Below are 22945 nucleotides of genomic sequence, written 5' to 3'. Positions count from 1 at the left end.
TTCCCCTCTTCCTGCAGCCGCCTGAACGATGTTCCTTATTTAGCTTTCCTGACGGACAGGAGGAATCTGATGGCGGAAACTGTCACTGCCTGATAACAGTTCAGGGACCCCTTTATGATGGGCGGCACGGCAGGGAACAGGGCAGCACTGCCCTGGCTGGGAGGGGACAGCCAGGGCTGCCCTTTGCTCCGGGTTCTGGGGGATGGCCAGGCAGGGCGGGAAGGGCACTCACAGCCTTTCCCTTTACGCTGCTCTGTGTACAAACCCCCTCAGTGCTACTTAAAAGACTTTCAAGACCAAGAAGTGTGGTGTGTGTCTATACATTTTTTCCTTCTTTTTGGTGAGGCATTTGAGCTGGTGGAAAGGGCCATGGATGGACAGAGGGGAGTTATGGAGCAAAGCCACCCAAGGTCTGAGACCAGGTGAGGCTCTGTACTCACTGGCAATGAGGATGTTAAGGGCAGCCAGCACTGGGATGCTCCAGCAGGAGCTGGAAGTGATGACCAGTGCCACAAGTTGAGCACACACATCAGTACTGGGAGCAGATCCCATATAAGAGTGCACTGCTCAAGCAGATGAACACAGCAAAGGAATTGTTCCTCCATGTTTTATTGTCCACAACTTTCTCTTCATGGAAGATGGCATCATCTTAGTGTCTGAGCCATTCTCCTATATGTGCTCATGGTGACCAGTCTCAAAACCACAAAAAGTCCTGAAACACAGCTTGTATGTCAAGGTATCCATTGATTTTTGCCTTGCATCTGTGGAGGCCACCAGGCTGATGCCATACCAGTAACAGCATCGTTTCCGTGGCAATTAATGTACTTTAAAAGGGCAGAATGTAGGGCAAGGCTGTATTTACTCAAGACCAAGCCCTAAGCAAAGTGAACCCCACTGGCCAGGGCATTGTCCTCTCAGTCTGTGGGATGGCCAGGCTGGCATTGCTGTGTTTTTCATTGGGATGCAGGATGTGGTGAGCTGGTTTGGCCAGGCTGGATGGCACAGGGCTCCTACAGACCTGTGCAAAGGCTGTGCCACAGCCTTGCATCTTGAGACCACCATTCCTCTGCTGCTCAGAGTTCTGTGTTCTCTAGTGTGATTAAAGATGCATACTCCAAACTGCGCCTCCATTTCAGTCTTAGCTGAGGAATGTTAAAAATCTCACTGCAAGATGCAAAATCTCAGCAGGAACTCACAGTTCTCTCTGAGCCATCCATTGTCTGACCAGGTCACCCATGTGAGTATCCGTGAGTTGCAAGACTGAGGTTTTGGTCATCAAACCATGGTGGTACCTCAGAACCAAATGTTTCTCTGAACTTCAGCTAAGTTCAAATCCCATTTGTGTTTGCTTTCTGTCACCAAGCAGCACAGGCAGGGAATTGCTGTGTCTGTCTGTGTGTGTTCCTGTGCTGCTCTGTCTGTGTCACAGGTGTGTGCAAGGCTGGTGGACATGGGAAGGAAGCAGGAGCTCCTGCTCCAAACCCCAGCACATGTTTCAGATGGTCATGCTGAAGATGAGGTACCCTTGGGGAATGACAGAGATTTGCATCCTCCTGGCTATTTTGAGGTGGAAAAAGCAGCAAAATTCATTTTTCAAGATATTTGTTTAAAGTTATATGTGTTTCTCATGGTGTCACTTTCTAGCATGTGTCATTGCAGTGAGATGAGTTAACTTCCTGCTGTATTTTCCTGGGCAAGAGTCATTTCACCCATTCCCTCACATAAAAGTTTGGTGTAGAGCCCAAGGCATTTGCTCTATGCTCAGCAGGGGTGAGAAAGGCTCTTTTGGAGATGCTCCAACCTGTCCTCAAGGAGGCGTTGAAGGAGGTGATGGCTGAGCCAGCTCCCAGCCTGCATGGTGTCTGCATGCATCCATGTTCCCAAGACTGGCTCTGTGACTCAGCCAGGTTGTATTTAACCCCACAATTTCCCCCTCTTCCTCACTGGCCACCCCAGCTCCTCATCTCCACCTCAGCAGCTCGCAGCTGCATGAGGAGACTGGCATGGTCTGGCTGAGGGTAAAATGAAAGAGCAACTTCAAAACAACTGATGGCCCCAGCCTCAGGAGACAAGGCCAGGAGGAGGCTGGGAGGCAGTGGGATCATGTGGAGTGAGCAGTAGACAAAGGAAGGAAGTTTTTATTACTGGGCCAAATCCTGAACTCCTTCAGTTGTATTTAGGCCAATGTCTCAGTGACTTCAGTGGAGCATGGTCTGAGTAAAGAGAGAAGGAAGAGGTTCAGAATCTGGCCCCTGAGTAATTGTGTCATGTGGGAAGTTTATAAAGAAACTGCAAGCTCATGGTGGCTTTGCTGAGCCACTGGTGGTAGCCAGCGAGCAGCACCCCTGGCACCCAGGCCCTGGGTCACTGTCCCCTTCCTCTCTGGGTCCTTCCCCATCCTGCAGTGGGTTCTCTATTCCAGCTGCTGGCACAACAGCTGGGGTTTGGCGGACCTTGCAGGGCGCAGAGAGGTGCCCTGAGCTGGGCAGTGGCTCCAGAGGTTTATGAAAGTCTGTCTGCACCTTCACAAGACTCAGGAGCCCCATGGAGGGTTTTGGGGTCCTCCATCCACCTTCTGAGTTACAGAGGCACTTGAGCTCTCCATGTAGCAGGAAAATCTATAAAAGGTTTACTGGTTTTATTTATTCCACAAAAAAAAAGCACAGGGCTGTGTAGCAGAGGCTGGAAATTCCTCCACTAATTTCCCAAATTGATTAGGGGCACAGACGTTTTTGTGTCTGCACAGGCACATGTGTGTGCTGACAGTGAGGTTCAGCTCCAGACTTAGCTCTACATCTCTAACTTGTTTTCCCCATTTCTGAAGTGTCCACTGAGATGGATGTTAGATGTAGTGACCTAAAAAAATAAATACTGACATAAGTGCGGGTCAAGCCAGTAGTTTCCATGAATGACGGTAAATCTTGACATTTACTCAGGGAGGAAGGCTGGGCACAAATGGTGGTTTACACTCAGATTTGGAAACTGCCAGCTCAGAGTGATGGCAGCGAGCGAAATCGCACCCGGCAGAGGTGACGGCATCCAGCTCCCACAGAAATCCATCACTCACACCCTGCATCGCCCCAGCCCCAGCACAGTCCCCAGAGGGGCGTAACTGGGTCTGAGTGGCCATCAATCCCTTCCCCACACTGCAGCCCCTGGCCCTGGGGAAGCAAAGGGCAGAGGTTTAACAGCATGTCCCAGAGTGTGGCAGCCATCTGCAGAGTGGGATGATCCCGTGGGAGATGCACACATCCACACCAAGGAGATCATTCACGCCTGGGCAAGCAGTGCAAGGTCCTTGTGCTGGGATGAGGCATGGGGGAAGAAACTGCCTTGCCTCCAAAAGGAGTTACCTGGTGATGCCTTGTAAAGCAATTTAGTTAACAGAGTGTGCATCTGGGCCTGATGCCTGCTCATGGGGTTTGTTGGCTGTGGCCAAACTGTCAGACTTGGCACATCCTGGGCTGTAAGTGCTGGCTCTGGCAGTACTGCTGATGCTGGGATGGGATCAGGACATATCCTGGTCTTTCATCTCCTCTCTGTGCTGTGACATCCCAGTGTACAAGGGAAAGGCAGCTGCAGCATATCCTGTAGTGCCCTGTTCTAGGCAGGCAGACTCAGACCCAGGATGTGTCCCCTTGGGTGACAGTTGTTTAAGTAGGATTTTCCTCACCATATTTTCTTTCTCCTGTGCTACAAAGACTGACAGAGTCACCACTGTTATTGCTGCACCGAGTGTAGCGTGGTGTCCACAGTTTAAACACAAGAATGGAGTTTGATGTTCCTCGAAGCCCCTGTATTGCAGGGAAGCAGGAACCTTTCCAATGATGTCAGTCACACCACAATTGTGTCCAGCCAAAGATGCAATCCCTGCTGCCAAGGTGCCTGCATTGCCCAATGTTGCCCCTCTACAACGTTCAGCATTTCACAATATTTATGGCTGTTCCTCATCCTTGGCTGCTTAGACAAATAAAGCTTGATGCAGCCTGAAGCTGTTAATCCCTGCCTCTCCAGCCTCCCGTCAATAACAAGGAGTGGGTGGCATTTGAAAGAATGCACTGGGGGAGAGGGGGAGTGCTGGGATCTATTTTTTATAAGGAGGGGGAAATCCAAGCCTCCCTTCATTGAAGATAAGCGACGTGGCTGGGCTGAGCTCTGGCTGAGAGGTTTTAGTGGTGATAGAAGGCAGGAGACTTCGCACAGCGTTGGCCCCACGGTAACCTTTGCCAAAAGAAAAACACTTCTTAATACAATAGTGATTTAAAAAAAAAGAAGAAAAATAAACAGGACCCCACATGAACTTAGGAAACCTGTTCTGGCACAAAGAGAGATGTGTACGATGAAATAAACCTGAATGGCACTTGGAAGGACTCTGGCCTCCAGACTCACATTTCTGGGAGTGGGGAAGGGCCCATGTCTGTCCTGGCCCCTTCAGTCCAGTATAGTGCCAAAACACCCCTACTCCCAAACGACTTCTCCTGCATTTGTGGACCAAGCCAAAGTGTCTTTCCTTCATCCAGACCTTTGAATTCCCAGGAGGCTGGATAAGCCATCACCAGCCTTGCCCCACGGCTCTGAGCATCAAGTACCTCATGGTGACCAAATAGGGAGAGCCGAGGAAGTGGCGTGTTGTTTCTCTAGCACCATTTCCCTGTTGGTACTTGTGCTCCTTGGCTGGAAGTCATTAGCATGTGTAAACCCTTCCTTCCCATCTCATCCGCTTGCGTGCTCTTCCCACTGCGCTGCATGGCAAGGGAAGCACCTTGGAGCAGGAAAACAACAGTCAGCCTCTGCGTACTAACAGAGAGTAACTGCGTGTTTATGGAACTTGGTCACCCTGTCGTAAGCTATTTTTAAAAAGCAGGAGGAGGTTTAGGTTATTGGCCTTCAAATAGAGCCAGAGTCCTATACTGCCATTTAGGCTGGGCGTTTCATTGTAGGAATTGTGCTGTGATGTACAAAGTGTGACATTTCCAACTCAGCCTTTCTTGGAAGGGAATTAAATTAGTTTCATAGCTGCATGAGGGGTGTTATATGGAGGTGGAGAGAGCAATCTGTGCAGATGTTAAACAGCCAGCTAATCTCAAGTGACGTGAATGCCCCAATACACTTTGGCTCTCAGAGATGATGATTATCATCTCCTGCTCCAGTGGGTCCTGGCTTGTGGTCACAGCTCTGTGCCAAGAGAAACTGAGAGCGTGTGCATCTGTAACTTGCCATCAATGCCCTGGACAGCCCCACAGGGCCAGACTTCCTACCACCGCCCTGATTCTCTGCATCTTCAAGTCTCTGCCCAGCAGGGAGCAGATGGGATCACTGACCCAGGGCTGAGGTGCAGCCCAGCAAAGTCCTGTGTGAGGGGAGAGCTTTGCTGTGCTCTTTAGAGCCCACCCCTCCTGGGGATTCTGCAGAGAACAGAGTAAGATTTCATTAACTACATCAGGGAAGGCTCTGGGTTTGGGCAGCTCTGGCTGCTTTCAGGAATGGCAGAAAGCCAAGCTGAGCTGCGCAGTAGAGGGTTGAAATTTCTTATCTCCTACGTGCTGTAGGTGCATTTACCTCAGGGAACCCACCTCCCATCCTGCTCACGCCGAGGGCTCTTAGATCTGCAGCGAGCGCTCAGAACTCCTCCGTCAGCCCTCACTGCTTGTGTCTGACCTCGTACCTGAGCCTTCCTTCCTCTGCCGCTACCTCTGATGACTAATTCTCCTTTGAAGAGTGTGTGCCTGTGATCTTCCTGGCTCCCCTTGTGCCCACCCCACCAAGGGTCGTGCCAACGCTCGTGTGTGCACGTGCAGGTGTGCACAGAGAGACTGCGCGGGGAGGAAGGCTCGTGCTCCCCAGGCAGCAGCTCTCTCTATGCCTCTAATCACTCTTCCTTTGCTTTATTATTATTATTTTTAGATTATACTCAGCACTTGAAGCTCCCTCTTTGATAATCAGGAAGTTTAAATTCCTCCTGCATTTCGCTTGTGATTCCTACTTTCTTCACCCATCCTCATCTAATGTAGCTTTTTCATGTTGCATTGACTCTCAGCTAAATTAATTTTCTTTGTTCCCTGTGTACCTCTAATTAGAAGGAATAAGGATTCCTCCTTTCATGCACCAGTATACATTTTTCCAAGCCAGAGCAGCCCAGTTTCTGCTGCCCTACGCTCTGTGGCTCAGGCAGGGATGGAGATACATGGAAGCTGTATGACAGCCTTCCAGGGAGCCTAGAGCAGATGGGGAGTTGAATGCAGGTTTTCCAAGGCCAAGATAATCATCTAATTGCAAAACTATTTTTTCTCCACTTACTCTGTTTATCAATCAGCTTCTCTTGCACCCTGCAGCTGGAGATCAACTTGAGGGTGGGTTGTGCTGCAGAGAACAGGCACTGCCAGCTCCAGGGCAGCTGTTTGCTTTGAGGGCTCTGTGAGTTGATTTCAGTTCACAGCTAAGTAGCAAACATCTGGATGCAGACTCCAGGGACATGAAGATGGAGGAGCAGGTCTTTTCCACTTGGTACATTGTCTCCCAGCACAGCTGCAGGGCTTGCAGACCCCTGAAAAAGCCCAGCACAGTCAGTCTGGCACAGCAGGCTGGGCAGGAGTCAGGCAGGGCACCCCAGGCTTTACTTACATGGGGGAAACCTACCCTGAGTGGCATACAGGGTTTTTTCAGTGTCCTGCTCAGTCTATCCATAAGCCAACAGTCTTGGGAAGAGTTAAACTTCAAAGGCTCAGCAATTAAGCCCACACACATCAAGGAAAAAGCAAACCTGTGACTTGTTTTTTTCTTTCCAAATGCTACTGCCCTTTTCTCTCCGTGCTCAGTGCCGACCCTCGGGCTCCGTCTGACTTCCCAGTCAGCTGCCTCTGCCTCCTCATCTCCCACTGAGAGTTGGATGCTGAGGCCTCACAAGGCTTGAACTCCATCTTCCCCCAACAGCACACCTGCAGTTTGCTTCGGCAGGAGTTCACCTGAGCCTCTGGAAATGGCTCATGATGGAGCTGTAATTGATGATGGTGAATCTGAGGGTCTCTCTCCACTGTTTCTCAGGCTTTTCCCTTCCTATGTGTTCATGCAGGAAAGTCCAGGTACTGTGCGTGGAAGCCTCTGCCCAGGTGCTGAAAGTGGTCTTGGCTTTGCCTGGACTGCCAGCACCCTCAGCATGGGCAGCTGGAGCTCTGGGAAAGGGGATGATGCCCTGGCATGGACAGGGGGATCCTGGAGGTACCCACTGTATCATGGCAGTGGATAGTTTAGAGACTCCTGGACCTGGATATCTCACGTACATCATGGTGTGGAAGAGCTGGTAGTAACTTGTCTTCTGGGAATGTATTTCTCTTTGGGAATCTCTGTGGGTATTCTACAATGGAAAAGTCCACAATTCAGCTGAATTGCATGAAGAGGTACTTGACCATCTGCCTCATAACTCCATCAGGTACAGTGTAAGAAGCAGTGGATTGTAATTCATTCCATCATTTCCCTTTAATCACTGATGGGCTGCCATTTCTTCTCAGTGGCCAAAGATGTGTCCTTAGGGTTCCATGGGTCTGCACCCACAGCTGCCTCAGCCCAGCAAAGCCCCTGGGGTTACACCTGGATAGTCATGGGGTGGAATTAACCTCTGAATCCTGCAATGGTCAGGCATTGAACTCCTGAGCAATCCCAAATAGATGAAGTGGAGGGAGCAGCAGTACAAGCCTTTCCCAAGACACTTGCCCAGACTCACAGGGCCCACAGGGGGAAGTCCCTAGCCCATCCTGGCCATGCATTTGTGCTGGCAATACCTTATGCCAAGTAGTGGGCTTGGACCAACACTCATTTCACACAAGCTGTGGACCATCCTTTGCATCCTTTCAAGTAGAGATGTAATGAACGGTGTTAGTTGCTGATATCAGTCCCCTAAAGCCATCCAATGCCTCTGCTCCTACACCATGTTAATCACACCCTGCTGGGGCAGAGAAGGTGAGCAGGGCAAGATTTTCAAAGAAGTAAATTAAAACAGGAAAAGAAGCAACCTGACAGTCCTTAAGATGTGGGAGGATAATTTTAATTGAGTTTTGCAAGGGTTTAGCCGTGCAGTTAATAGGGGCCAGTGGAAGAGGTGTGGTTATGTATGCTAAGCAGGGTGGCTCGCCCAGGACCCCTGCAGAGCCACGGTGGTGGCAGAGTGGGAGCTGCCACAGGCATTTGGGTAGGTCTGAGGATTTCTGCCCACTGGGGAGTGAATGCTGTGGACAGAATAGGTCCTGTTCCTGTCTGAAGGCGCTGGGCTCCCCCTCCCCTCCCTGCGCATCCCGCTGAGCTGGAGCTGCCCTCTGAAATGTCAGGGAGAGGAAGCAATCCTTGGCTTGTTAGTTTCTACAAGGAAATAAAACACACAGATGGCTCGAGCATCCTCTATCTCAAAGGCAGGAAAAGGATTCTCGGGGCAGGAGCAGGCAGCCAACAAACGCGGAGCAATCCAGGGAATGGAGGACCAAACAAAGCAGCGTCTGGCCAGCCCTGGCCCGCAGCAGAAAGGGTGGGCCGGCGGCCACCGAGGGGAAACCAGCCCTCTGATGTGCCGGAGCATCCATCCCTGGCTGCAGCGAGGGCAGCGAACAGGCGCTCCCCTGGGGCCCGGGGAGGCTGCTGACAGCAGAGATCCTGGAGGAGGTCTGCAGGGTGGCCCCGGCTGACCCGCTGCCCCCGGCCGGACATGTGGCTACCTGACACGGGCTAACTTTGGCTCAGGACGGAGCCTCTCGGGGAGGATGGAGCAGGGAGCGAGCGCGGGGGGGCACGGGCAGGGAGAGGAAAGACGGCAGGAGACAGAAATGCAAACATGGCCTGACAGCCGTGGGGCAGGGGGAGGGGAGGAGGAAAAAGCAGGGTAAACCTGGCAGGATGGAGCAGGAAACCGGGCTGGAGCGAGCAGGGCGATGGTGAGATAGTGCTTCCTGCCAAGGGAGAACGGCAGACAGATAAACACTCCCAGACTGGAGCTCGCTGACCCCGCTTTGGGATGCTTTGGGATGACGTGGTGGCAGGACCCTGGGGCAGAGCAGAGTCCCAAAAACAGGTGAGAGCATGGTCAGGCATTGGGTGTAGCCGTGCTTTGCTGCCCAGGGCAGCTGGCGAGGAAATACCCTGATATAAATCCCTGCCTGAAGGGATGCACCAAGGGACCAGGGATACACGGGAACTTTGGTCCTCAGGACAGCCCACCTCTCTTGAAAGTGGCTTCTGCTTTTGAACTGCTCTGTTTCTCTTCCCTGACGGACACCCAGGTTGGAAGATGAAATGTTGAAGGAGCCCAGAGAGCTTGTGCCTTTTTTTTCCTTCATTACCCATCAGTGCAGGTGGTTATGAGAAACCAGAAAAAAACATTTAATTAAAGTTTATCAGCCATGAGAGGCTAAAGAGATCTGTTGGGGTGCATGCTCTGAGGCCAAGCAGCTTTTCAGATTGAGGCCTGTTTGGCCAGAGCCACAGGCACTGGATGTGCAGCTGTGGAGTGAGAGGGGCTGGGGAAGCAGGGTGAAATGCCCAGCCTCAGAGTGCTGCTCTGGCTGTGGCTTCATGTTGATGTCATGTAATGTGCTGCTTATGTCTCTGCCCATCCCACTCCCCACTTGGCTTCCAGGCAGGGTGATGCTTTGGCTGAGTCTCCCCTGGTTGCAGGTGCTGAGCTGGAGGAAAGCCCTGTTCCTTCAGTCCCCAAATGCCCTGTTTGGACACATGTCCTTCCTCCTCACCTGGCATCGCTGCAGACCCAGGATACTTAGGGTGTCTCTGAGTCTGGTGCCAAAAGAAAAACTTTGGTGGTCTTCTGGTGGCCCCTTCCTCAGACCTCCTGTTGGTTCCTGCTCTGGGGGCTCCCATGTCTACACATCAACTTGCCCACAGGTATTTTGGGGCAAAGATGATGTCTCACACTTCTGGTGGTGGACAGGAAGGATCAGACACCCAATGATGATAGTCACCTCTATGTTTGTATTGACTGAGTTTCTATAATTATTTTTCCTTACTGTCCCCTGAGAAAGGACACATGTCCAAATTGAAGCAATGGAACATCTGATGCTCTGGAATGTCCTCACAAACTGGTGAGGATACAAATCTGCCCCACTTTGATTTGGTGTTGTTTCAGGGCTTTGAGGTCCATGGACGAAAATTTGTAGACCAAAGGACCAATGCGTTGCCACTGGCACTGCCCACCATGAGAAGGGGAAAGGTGCTGCCCAGGGCCTGAGTGAGCCCCTGGTGTGTAGGTTCAGTTGTGTGGCTGGGACTGTGATGCTGCTGTAGCACAACAGCAGGATCAGAGGGGCTGGTCCTGCACTGAGAAGCACAGCCTCCCTGTTTAACCCTTCTGAGGCAGGTCTGAACAGGGGGTCAACCCTGAGTTATGGGACAGAGAACATTTTTCCATGAACCCATAAAAGAAGGGGTCTTCTCTGTTTTTCCTTGTGCACATGCATAGTTTGGGTGTGTTTTTCACTTTTCTATCATTATCTTTTTTTATTTGTTCATTGCTTGCTCATTAGCCTGTTTCCATCTCTGTTTTCCTCCCAGCTTCCCTGTGGGCCAAGGTAGCTGTCACCCTATCCTGGCAGTCCTTGGGCACAGGCTGCTGGGCAGAATCTGTTCTATTTTGCTGTCAGTTCCCACCATGGTTTGGGGCTCACTCTGCCTACTGTGAGACTGGAGACAAGGCACCTGGTGTTTCATCCCTACATCGGCTGGAGCCTGACGTTTATTTCTCAGCCTCGTGTGATATCTCACCTCTCTGCAAAACAAGCCTTCCTCCCTGCTGGAGAGCACTGGGAGGAGGAAGAGGAGGAGCTGACAGCCCTACTTCAAATTTCCCCTGCTGCTCTGCCAGCTGCCTGCTCCTTGTGTGACGTGACACTCACGCTTTGCCGCTCCAACCCACAGTTGGATTCTTGCCCCGTGCATGAGAATAAGTCACTCTATGGGGGAACTTCAGCCCTGTAGGTGGGAATTTGTCCTGGCTCTGCCTCCGGCACGTGGACTTCCCACATGTCTGTGGGCAACCACAGGTCCTCCAGCATGAGGGCAGTGAGTTATACCAGCACAGGGCAGGTGGGGAATTGTAAAGCATGGTGGGGAATGGCACCTGAGGTGCTGGAGTTAGTTCCTGTGGGGCACATGCAGTTTTCCAGAAAATGCTGCTAATTCAGACAAGTCCACCCTGGAAAGCAGGAGAAGAAGTCTGCAGAAAGAGCAGAGCAAAGCTTCTCCTCCCTCTGCCCCAGTGCTAGCTACTGCTGCTCTTTTGAATAGTCCCTCTTGGCCAGAGAGGTACCAGCATTTTATTGCTGGCTGTACTGGAGCAGAGCTTTGCTCACACACTGACAAAACAAAATTTTCCTTTTTAGAAAGTATCCAAATCTTGAGTTCCTGCATTGGTTTGTTGTACAGATGGGAATTTTTGTCTGAAAACAGCAAAGTAGAGGTGGGGCAATAGCAGGGTCAGGAGAGCTTTGCTGGAGGAAAGGACACTCTTTTTTTCCCTTCCAGCCTATCTTTTGCCCCAGTACAGCACTGGGGTGGGCAGGCTGGGCTGGGTATGCAAGGTGCAGGGAGACAGGCCTCACCTGGACCAGCTTTGCTTTGTGCATGTTATCTTGTAGCTGTTGTCACATGAGCCCAAGTGGGGTGGCAGGAGCATGAGCTGGGCTGGTTAGCTGGGGACATGTGATGGCTGCGACCAGAGTGATCCAGCCCAGCACCAAGGGAAGGAAATCAGTGAGAAGGACAGAGTGTGAACAAAATCTCTCTCCGGAAAAGCGCCCCGTTAATCAGTCAGCAGGGCCAGCTCAGCAGAGAGGGAGGGAAGGGGAAACAGAGAAGGGCTGAGGTGGTGTGTGGGGGCTTGGGGGAGGATCCGGTGCAGGGCTTCCTGTGAGTGGGAGCAGATGGAGGGAAAGCAGGAGCTGTGTTGTGCCACACTGTACCAAACTATGCCATACCTTGTCCCATGCACAGCCTTTGCCCTGTTCCCAAAGCCATAGCATGCTGTGGCAGTGCTGGCTCTGGCACTGATGCCACTCTGCAGAGATTTAGCATCTGCAGCCATTGCAAGGCAAAAACAGACCCCATGCACGGCTCTCCCACATGCCCAAGGGTGGAGAGATGAGGTCAGGCTGAGATGCCCTGGGGTGGACAGCAATTTCCAGGTTGAACGTGGCTTGCCCATGAGGCAGGGAGAGCCCTGGAGCAGGATGCAACTGAGAGCAGGAGTGGAGTCAGGGAGTAGAAAAAGGTAGAGGAGCCTGAAAATGAAGCAGCTGTCAGCGATAAAGAAAAGGCCCTCAGTGCAGCCTGGTCCCTTTCAGAGCCACGAGCTGCAAGATCAAGGCAAGGAAAACTGCTGGGAAACGTGCTTCTCTGGAAATAGACAAGGTGTGACTGGCTGTGGGATCCTGCTTCCTCTCGCCACATCCCATCAATCCCCCTCTGTTTATTTTAATATCCTGCTGCCAACTTGCTTGAAAAAAGCTGCAACCATCTTGAAAAAACAAAGCCAGAGCTGCTGCATGCCTTTTTAATTACATTAATGCTCTCCCTGTGCAAGGGCACAATTGGGTGTGCAGAAGAAAGCGGGAGCTGCTTGGAGAGCTGAGGAGATAAAGCATCACAGGGGTTGGAGGTGGGGAAGGAGGGACTCAGAGGAGAGGAGACACTCCATGCTCTGGAGACATCTCCCTCGCACCCTGGGATTTGCCAGAGACACAAACCATCTGTGTGTCGGTTAGCAGAGATTTAATGGCCAAACCCAGCACCAAGTTCAGTGCTGGGGAGAGCAAAACACAGGAGAGAGCCATGGCAGGGCAAATATTCCCTCGGGGAGGGAAAGGGCAAGGCCAGCAATGGGGTGGATCCGTCTGGCAAGCACAGAGTGATAGAGAATTTTTGCAGGGAAAGCTGATGGCTTTGAAGATGATTTTGCAGGCTGGGAAAGGGTCTGTGCATCCCTTTGCCTGTCCTGGATGCCATGGGTGGCTGTGGGCATCAGCATCCCAAGATGCCAGGCTTAGTGTGGGGTATCAGCATGAGTAGTGGGTCCCCAGTGTGAGCCAGTGCAGGGAGTCCCCAAGTTCCCAGCAATCTGGGGCTGGTGGAGAGGCTGGATGGCCACGAGAGCTGGCCCAGCAGTGCTGCCAGCAGCAGGAGTGTCCCCAGCCCTGCGCCACGGTGCTTTCGGAGTGAGCAGTGGTTCCTTTTCCTGTTGTACTCACGGAGGGCCATGGACAGGATGCATCTGCAGGAATCCCACAGCCCCAACCTGCACAGATCGTACTTTTCCTTTCTTCCCCTCCACCCCCTGGTGTTGTTTGCTAACAGGTCACCAGGCAGCACGTGAAGGGAGGCAGGGGGTTCTTTCTGCCGCCCTCCTGCTCCCCCCAGCCACAGTGGTGGGGCGCAGCATTAGCCAAGAGACTTCTGCCACCTTGACACTTATTTAGTGGTTAAAGCAGAGGGCCCATGCCAGTCTTAAGACCTAATTCAGTGCCTGTTGCAGCCAGCCCTGGAGCTGTGCCAGGGTTTTGGGGATTACCTTTCAGCTTGCTGTCCCAGAGCATAGACAGGATGAGAGGGTTTGCTGTCCCCAGCTGGACCCATGTAAACCATTATCTTCTGCATTTTGGTCTGAGCCCTCTGGGGGTGGCAGGCACCCCCAGCTGCTCCCTGGGACGATGGACAGGGAAGCTGTGGCCATCTGGAGAGCAGTGTTTGCACTGGGATAAGCGTGTCCGGCATTAATAGGAAACGCAGCTTAGCAGACGGATTCCTTCCCCCACCTCCTTTTTTTTTAATAAACCTTGTTACATTTTGAAAGGATTTTACAAAAAATGCAGTCATTTATTTTCACAGCCCCGGGGCACATTTTTTCTTTGTGACATCTGATGTTCCCCTCCTTTGGGGAAGGGGAGGTTGGAGGTGCAGGGTGGAGTGTCCTCCATGGGGGCCAAGCACTGCGCAGCCCCAGGGACCACAGTGACACCGAGCCGTGTGTTGAGTGACAAGTGATAGGTGTTGTTGTTGTTGAGGGAGAGGTGTGTGTAGGACACGCACAAAGGAGGTGGACCAGGCCTGCCCTGGGGCTGACACTCCTTCGTGTGGGCAAATCTTCCCCAGGAGATGGCGGGGAGGGCAGAGATGGCGGGGAAGGGGGAGATGGCGGGGAAGGGGGAGATGGCTGTCACCCCACTGTTGCCATGGGGGCAGCCATGGGGACACCAGCTCAGAGCCGTGCGCAGGCGGGAAGGAAGTGGAGAACAATCAGGGAGAACAAGGCCGGCGGCGCGGGCCTGGCAGCGCTGGCGGTGCCGCTCCGCACGTCCCTCTCCGCTCTGTCCCCTCAGCTGTGTCCCCCTCTCCTGGTCCCAGGCACTGCGGCTTCTCCGCCATCCTGGATCCCTGTGACACCCCAGTGTCTGGTGTGCATTTGTTGTCTCTTCCATCAGGGTTCCCCACAGAGAAACATTCCTAGAATCACTGGGTGATTAAAGTTGGAAAAGACTTCTAAGATCATCAAGTCCGGCCATTAACCCAGCACCAAAGTGTTCACCACTAAATTGTGTCCCCAAGTGCCACATCCACAAGTCTTTTGAACACTTCCAGGGATGGTGGCTCTACCACACTACCCTCAGAAGCCTGTTCCAATGCCTGACAACCTATCCAGTCTAGAAATATTTCCTAATATCCAATGTTAACCTCCCCTGGTGCAACCTAAGACCATTTCCTCTCATCCTGAGGCGCTCGACCTGCAGTCCTCAGGTCACAGTTCTAGAGGAAAGGTGTTACAGCTGCTTGTGAAACACGTGGAAATGCCACATCCTTGAGACTTCTCCAACCCTGCCAGATCTCTCTGATACTTGGGTTTGAATGTTACGAGGGAAGGAAACAGACATACACAGAACACAGTTGCAAAAAACCCTCATGTTTTTGTAGAAAGTCAAGCATATTTTTGCATTCTTTTATTCCTTGGCATTTAGCACCTACCTGAGTCACAGCTTCACATTCCATAACATTTTCCCCCCCTCTCTATTTCTGGCTAGTTTGCTTGTTTTTGCAGTTAACGAGACTTCTTTTGAATTATCTCACATCTCCAGAAGCTGGAGTTTTAAGATAAAGATCATGAAGTAATGACAGTCGGCAGCACTGTGCTGATGAAAAAACAACAGTAGTCTCTGAAGGTAACCGGTACTTCGAGATGTTTTGTCCATGAGGAGCTCACTTAGGGTGCGTGTCTGGCATGCCAGAGATGCAAACTCACAAAAAGTGGAACTCTCCCTGAAAAAAGCTGGAAGAAGAGCATGATAATGTTTAACTGCCTGTCCCTGAGCCTGGGCAATTTCCCTCCTGGAATGCCTGTCTGGTGGTACAGGGAAGGGGGCTCCTGCAATCCACCAAGGTTTGTCCTAGGCAGGTGACTGTACCTGAGAGTACGCCACAGGAGAAGGGCATTCCATGAATGCCTACCTGGAGAGCATCTCAGTATAAACACCTTTGTGGTATTTGGGCATCCCTGATTTGTCCTCCTGATTACAGAAAGCAAGATGTGTATAGAAAAATCTCCTGCCAGACTCCCTCTGGTTAGCAGAGGGGATCATTTCAGAGCCCTAGTCGAAGCAAGCCCAATATCATTCACCTGGTGAGGAATGGCCACTGTTGAATTCACAAATTTCTGGTCTTGCATTCTTTATCCAGCCCTCATCTGTGTTAGGCTGTCTGTCAGAGCCCAGGGGCTGCCTGGCCTTGGCGTAAGAGCTGAAGAGCTTCTCACTGGAGCCAGGAAGGCTGCAGGCAAACCTCTTGTGTTCCACTGAGCCAACATTAACTACCTTGTAGGAGCAGACCCCAAGGAGATGTTCCCTTCAAGAACCTTTGCCCCTCTCTGGGCTCATGGCACCAGGACAGCTGCTGCCCACAGCACTGGGCCCAGGCTTGTGGATCTCTGCATCATCCCCTCTCTCCTTTCTCTCCACAGATCTGGTGAACAGCTATTCTATGACCCCTCCTACTCTGAGCATCACTGAAGAGGAGCACGTCATCAACGCCAAGGACACACTGACCATCACCTGCAGGTAGGCATCAGCAAGTGTGGCTCTGTCTAGACTGCTCTTACCTGATGAGTGTTGGAGGACCAGGCAAGGAGAGCCCACCAGGGACACCTTGGCTGCAGTATTCCTGCAAATTAGCATGTCTGACTACAAATCTTCCGGATCTCCCAAGGGTGAATTCATCTAATTAATTGAAAAAGAAGCAAAAGATGTCCCAGAGGATTCAGTGATAACCTCTGCTGTAGTCTTTCAGAGAAGAAAGATAGAGAAACATTTTGTGTGATTTGATAGCTTTGTTGTAAGCTCTTCAGGGAAACTGGTCTTCCTGACTCTCCTTGTCTTTCTCTGATGTTGCTTATTCTCATCTCATTGGGGCCACTGAGATTGAAGTTTTGGTCTCTAAATCTAGTGGGACATTTGGGGGATACTGAGAAATATCTATGGGAGTAGGCAAGGCTGAACTTAGTGGTGGCTATAAGAGGCCTTCAGCTTTTCTACAAAGATGGGATTTAATGCTCTCCCTTTATGTATGTGGGTGAAAAGAAGCTCCAGCCAGGCCAGGGGAAAGGAGCTAGAGAATCTCTGGTTGTTTTATCCACTGCGGCTCTGAGAAGGTGGTGTGTCTGAACTGATTTATCTAGGCTGGGACACTTGGCTGTGTGTGTTTTCTGGACTGCCTCCTGTCTCAGAAAGCAGAAAAAAAAAAAAAGCCAAAACCAAAACCCAAACCATAAACAAGTGGGAGAATTTCCCAAGGTCAATTTTCCTGGAGTTTCCCTTCAGCAGCTGAAAACAGATCCATGCTTGGGATCTGAATGCTGGGTCCAATGGGGATCTAAATTCAGCATGGGCCTCAAATATTTCTCAGTGTTATATATAACCACAGAGCAATTACTGCAAACACTTGGCTGGCATTGTGTTCATGTCTTGTCACAAACATATTTAACTTTTCCTGGAACAGATGGCATTGCTTTTCCTTTGTGAATCAGTTCATAACCAAGGGAGAAGGACAGAGGAAAGGTTGTTGATATTAATTACTGAACTGATTTCACTCGGTCTGGGAAGCTGAGTGGTTGTGGGCTTGTTTTCATCCGGTGACTTGAAGAGCCCTTGTGTGTGCTGAGATGTAGGAAATGTGTGTGCTGGAGATCTGTCCATGACTGTCTGTGGGAGGCTGTGGTCAGCCATAGAGCCACTGTGGGAGCATAGAGGAAGAGAAGGGAATTTGGGGATTCCAGTGCTCTGCCATGGTACTTTTCTCCACAGAGGGATGTGGGAACTGACACTCTCTATTAAAACCTTGGAAGAGGTGAGATTCAGTGAGGATATTCTGGATGAGCTTAGAATCGGGGCAGACCCTTTCTCAACAGGGGCCCAGAAAAGGACAGAGAAAGCACTTTCAAGACTGTTGTCTATAGATTGAGCCAAGGTTAAAGGACATACTGAAGTTAGAGGTGTGGTAAAAGAAAGTGTCTTCTGCAGCTGTGAAAGACTGAACTGGCCAGCCAAAGAGCACAGGACCATCTGCAAACAGCACTACAATCCACATACCCTCTGCCCATATTGCTCTTTGGCTGCTCCTTGCCTCTGCATCCTGCTGTCCCAGCTGTGCTCCTTGGGGCTGTACAGTGTTCTTCACACCATCTGCAGATAGATAAGTCTCAGTATCTCCTGCAATGGCTCAAAGCATTCCCCTTTTCCTTCTGAGCTCTCAGTCCTGTTTGTTTGTCTTGAGGAGAGGACTTTGACTGTGGGACACTTACTTCATTTGAATGAAGAGTAAATCTTTCCTGGTCTCTGGATCTCTAATTACACCCAGCTGCTTCTCCAACCTCTTCTCTGGGCCATGGCCCACCCTGGGAAGACCTGGCTTGTGTTAATGGGAGCTGAAGGGAAAAACATGCAGACCACCAAGAGAACAGGCAAAGGAGAGGGTGGTGAGGCAGGGTAGGGCAGAAACAAATACAAAACCAAATCCAGGATCCAGGGATTTCCTGCTGAGCATCGTGTTGGAGGTGACTTTAGTTTGACCTTGGTCTTCCCTTGAGAGCAATGTCCTCTGGCTGCTCTTCGAGCTGCCCTGGAGCCAGGAGTACAGGCTTGCTTGAAGCAGTGCTTCAGCAGAAAGATGAGCTCAAAACCCCCGTGTGAGACTCCCTGGAGACCTTTCAAGCTTCACCCACTGAGCGTGAGAGCTCTGCAGCCAACTGTGCTCTCAGGCTCCCTTGCAGCAGCCTGGATCTCAGACATCCACAGCTCTACAGCCCTGCTCCTGCTCCACAGCCCACCAACCCTCACTGGTGACCAGAGTCCGTACCAGGCCATGGGATAAGCAATGCTGCTGGAGCTGAGCATGCTTAACAGATACCCAAAGGCACAACACACACACAAGGAGCCACCAGATGTTAAGGCTCTGCTTTTGCAAATGCCATCACATGCAGTCCTGTTCCCTTGTCACCCAGCACAAGGCACCCTTGAGAGGCCCAGACAAAGCAGGGGACCACTGCAGGAACATTCCTCAAAATAGATGTTGTGCCAGGGCTGGCTGAGAGCCCCCGGCATGTTTTGATCCAAGCATGTGGCAGAACAGGGGGAAGGGACTGATGCCCAAATGGACAGTGCAGCTTTTATTAACTCCGGTTCCTAGAAGGAAGGAAAGAATATTGTGAATCTCTGTATTCATGCCCTCAGCAGCCTGTGGGGAGAAAGCAGAGAGCTTGTGCTGTTCCAGCTCATGAGCATTGGAGCCAATCCCACAGGAAACCTCCAGAAACCTCTGGAGGGATCAACTTGGTCTTGGCTGTCCCATCCCATCCCATCCCATCCCATCCCATCCCATCCCATCCCATCCCATCCCATCCCATCCCATCCTGCAGGTGCTGGGCACACAGCTGGGGAGCAAACCAAGAAAAAGAAGGACGAGGATGTCCTTTGCTTCCCAGTGACCTGTTACCAGGGCTGACTGGCAGATGTGCAAACCTGTCTGTGGCAGAGAGGAAATATTTGACCCTGGAGCCCTCTTGGCTCCCATGGAGGAAATGAGCACTGTGGCAGGGCTGAAGGATAATGTGAAGTCCCACAACCGCTGCTCCAGAGCGGTGTCCAGGAACACACAATACCTGCTGCTTTCTCCTGCACATATGTGGCTGCTGTGAACATCCTCCATGGTGCTGAGGGGAATATGGTTTATCCCAGCTAAGCCACAAAGCCACAACAGCTTTGCCCATCATACCACACATGGGAGTTTCAAAGAGGATTGAAGAAAAGGGGTGCCAAGTGCAACATCTCCCTTGAAGAGCATCTGTCCTGAAAAGATTGAGGAAAACAGCTGTGGAGAAGACTACAGTACATTTTTTTTCCAGCTGGCACCAGCAGGCTCCATCGCCATGAGGCACATTATCACCGAACTGAAAGAAAACAACTTGGGAATAAATCTTGGAAGGTGACAGATAGGAGAGAGGGAACTATCCAAAACTACTTCTTGGACCCTTCTCCAAATGCAAAGGGTAGATTTAGAAATAAATCTACGTGACCCTGGCCTGCCCTCATTCCTGCCTTCTTCTGGTCCTCTTAACACACCAATAACACTAACTTGGACTCATAGTAATGCCCACACCTTCTGTATCGCCACCAAGCCTGTGGACATATGAAAGGAAATGAAAGCACATCTGAAAGGAATGCCTGGGTTGAGCTGCCCATGGGCTGGTTGGCATGTCTGTGTGCACTGGCCCATCCATGTTTATATAAATATGTGTCACTCAGCTACTGCAGGCCTTGATGGTTAATGAAACAACTGGATCTGATAATGTGTGAAAATCCCAGTAGGTAAACAAACAGAAAGCGGAAACGCTGGAGACTTTTACAATTACCCTCCTCCAAGTGGAGTGCCAAAAATGCCTGGTCCAAAGCTCTCAGCTCTGGGCTGAAAGCAGGGACAGCCTCATGGTCTGTGCCAGTGCAGTGGGGCTGTGGACACAGCAGCAAAAGCTATGGCAGAGGTGTTCATTTAGTGATCCGTTTCACTGTTATTTTCCATGCACATGAATAGGATGGGGAAAACTCAAAATTCAGTTCTTATTTTTATTGAAGTGTTCGTCAGACTCTGGTACTTGGGAGAAGCTTGCCTGTGCTTCATGAACACAAGCTGCCAGAGCTGCACTTACAAACCTGCCTCAGGCACTGATGGTGTTTTTAGTGAAAGCAGAAGTTTGAGCTGGGTAAGAGGAGCTGTGTGGATGTCCCCAAGGGCTCATCACTGCCTCCAGAGCCCTTGTGCTTGGTGACACGGGAAGAGTGCAGCACACTCTCTCCAAACTCATCTGCAGCGAGCTCGAAGGGAGCAAAGCCTGCAGGAAGATAAATCAGCTGCTGAAGACAAACACAAAGGGGCAGGTCTTTCCCCCATACTCGGACAGAAATCCTGTCCTCGTTGTGTCTGAGCCATTGTGCCTTCCAATGGCACCTTATCTCGCTTCCTCCTTGCTGTCCCTTGCTGTCTGGTGATGGTCACAGCCTGCCTGTCCTTAAAAGCATCTGCCCACGGGGCTGCCCGGGCAGAGGAGCTGCATGTGCCAACATGTCTATTCCCAACTTGCATAATGATGAACCCAGTTTCCCCTCATAGAGCCAATGGTGCTGACAAAAGGCCATTTTTACCCCACAGCTGTCTCTTACGATGGCTTCTTTTTTTCCCCGTTTCTCTTTTTCTGCACATACTTAAGTGACTTTCAGCTATTTGGCAAACTTTCAAGTGGGGGCTAGGCCTTCCTCTGAAAGGGGCTCTGATTTCACAGAAGGAAACTTCCAGCGTGGAATAAAAGCTTGTTTTGTTTGTAGTAAACAAGTGCAGTTATAAGAAGCTACGGTGGCACGTGTGTGCACATGCAGGCTCCCACTCTGGAGATCCTCAGCTATATATAAACACACACGTGCACGTTCTGTCTGGGGGTTTCTTGAGTTCCTGGACTTTCCTGTCTGTCTTTGGGCTGCTGGTGAACAAGCTTTGTGGTCATGCCATCAGAGAGGTGTCTGCAGCTCAGTGTCTCTGCGGAGGCAGGAAGGGGCAGCAGCCCCAGGCCAGCTGGGGTTTTGAGGGGCTGCAGGGTGACCTGCAGAGCAAAGGGAACCCCCTCCCACAGCAACAGGGAAGGAAAGAGCTGGCTGCTGGCCAGAAGGCAGTCAGCTGAGCCTCCTCTTGTTTTCCCCTTGCTGTCTTTTATCCCTGACTCCCTCCTGCTTTTCTCTTTCTTGCTTTTTTTCCAGTCTGCCCTCCTTCCCCCATTCTTCTTCCCACTCCATTCATCAATGAGCCACAGCCAGCAGCTACACTGAGCCAAGGGAAATCATCACATCCATGTGTTTCCCTAATAGCTCTGGACCCTTTTAATAATGAGAGAGAATTGAAAATAAATGGAACCTTTCCCTCAGGACCCTGTGTGTTTCCCTGTCCTGGCATTCAGTAGGACAGTGCCATGGGACAGAGGGGCCTGCTTGTGAGTGGGCTGATATCTTACAGCTTAGCATGGCCAGAGAGGTGGCCTGGGGAAGGGGATGAGCCTTTGCTTACCCAGCACTTAAGGAATCTAGTTGCCACTTCCTTGTGTCTGTTTTTTCCCTTGGAGGATGGCCATTCCTGCATGCCTCAGCCCCAGGCTGGTGGCTGGCTGGGCCACGTGCAGGTGTGCGCAGAGTCACACAGAGCAATGAAACCAGCACCACATTCACCATGCCCAGCCCAAAGCTAACGCTGCTTTTTGCCCATGTCTAGAGGTCAGCACCCTTTGGAGTGGTCGTGGCCAGGGGGCAAGGTGGATCCTGCGGGGAAGGAGGAGACTGAGCTGGTAGCCTCAGCAGCCCCCAGCAGCGGCCGGGCAATCCAGGAGGAGGACTGCGAGGGGACCGGCACGAAGCCATACTGCAAAGTGCTGGTGCTGACGGAGGTGCAGGCCAACGACACAGGCTACTACCGCTGCTACTACAAGTACATTGATGCCAAAATAGAGGGCACCACAGCAGTCAGCACCTACGTGTTTGTCAGAGGTAAGAGCTGTTGGTGGTGTGCACCTGCAGGCTGGGGGCCTCAGGCCAGGCAATGCACCAATATAATATCTGAAAGATTAAACATCTCAGTGTGCCTCCCAGGGCAGAGTGTGGCTGCTGCAGCCTCAGGGAGGGGGCCAAGGGCTGGTTCTGTGGAAATGCAGAGGAGCAATATCCGCCCATGGAGGCAGTGTCTGGGATTCAATTATGTCCCATCCCAGGGGCATCACTCCAGCCAGGCTGGAATGCAGGAATTCAAGGAGAGCCTGGCCTCAGAGATGTTCAACCACTAAAAAATGCACAGAATCTATCTTCTGGGCAGCTGGGGGCTCCCTGAGATGCTGGTGGCCAGGGGTGATAGTGTTTCATAAAGCTGAGACTGAGAGAGAAAGGATGAATGGTACAAACACTCCATGTACAGCCTGTTCCCAGACCTGCTGGCCTGAGCTGCTCCACAATGACAGATGCAAATGCTCCTCTCCACACTGTGCAGGGGCTGCCCATGAAGGCAGGGTTATGAGGTGTATTTTGGCAGAGGAGGGATGTTCACCTGGTTTGGGGCTGGAACCTCAGCCTAGGGAGTGGCTGTAGGGCCAGTACTCAGCATCTCTGTGTCCCAGGGGTTTCTCCTCCATCGTCTCCCCCACTGCTCACAGCAGGCTCCAGCAAGATAAATGAACTCTGTCCCCTGGAAACAGTTGGCTGAGCTATTTCTCTTTCCGCCCCCATTTATTAGTTGGTGCAGTTGTCATGAGCCAGGCAGGTCATGACATATAAGATGCATTTTTCAGAAGTCCCAGGGCAAAGCCAATTTTGCCTCTGCAACTATGCAGAGAAAAATG

General features: G+C 51.4%; 1 protein-coding gene across 3 annotated transcripts in view; it reads left to right on the top strand.

Moving 5' to 3' along the window:
* The window catches only part of FLT4 (fms related receptor tyrosine kinase 4), a 57433-nt gene that overhangs the window by 5335 nt on the left and 29153 nt on the right, over positions 1–22945 (top strand). For 2 of the 3 annotated variants that reach the window (XM_083872013.1, XM_083872012.1), the window contains exons 2-3: positions 15992–16088; positions 21832–22103. In XM_083872013.1, coding sequence (XP_083728139.1) covers positions 15992–16088; positions 21832–22103 — 369 coding nt within the window. Of the gene's footprint in view, positions 1–9016; positions 9053–15991; positions 16089–21831; positions 22104–22945 lie in introns of those variants that run through there. The other variant, XM_083872014.1, reaches the window with a different exon arrangement.

The sequence above is a fragment of the Zosterops lateralis genome, assembly GCF_965231275.1.
Source record: "Zosterops lateralis genome assembly, chromosome: 14".
Classification (NCBI taxonomy): domain Eukaryota; kingdom Metazoa; phylum Chordata; class Aves; order Passeriformes; family Zosteropidae; genus Zosterops; species Zosterops lateralis.
The sequence above is the reverse complement of the archived record's forward strand: the minus strand, read 5'-3'. Positions and strand labels throughout refer to the sequence as shown.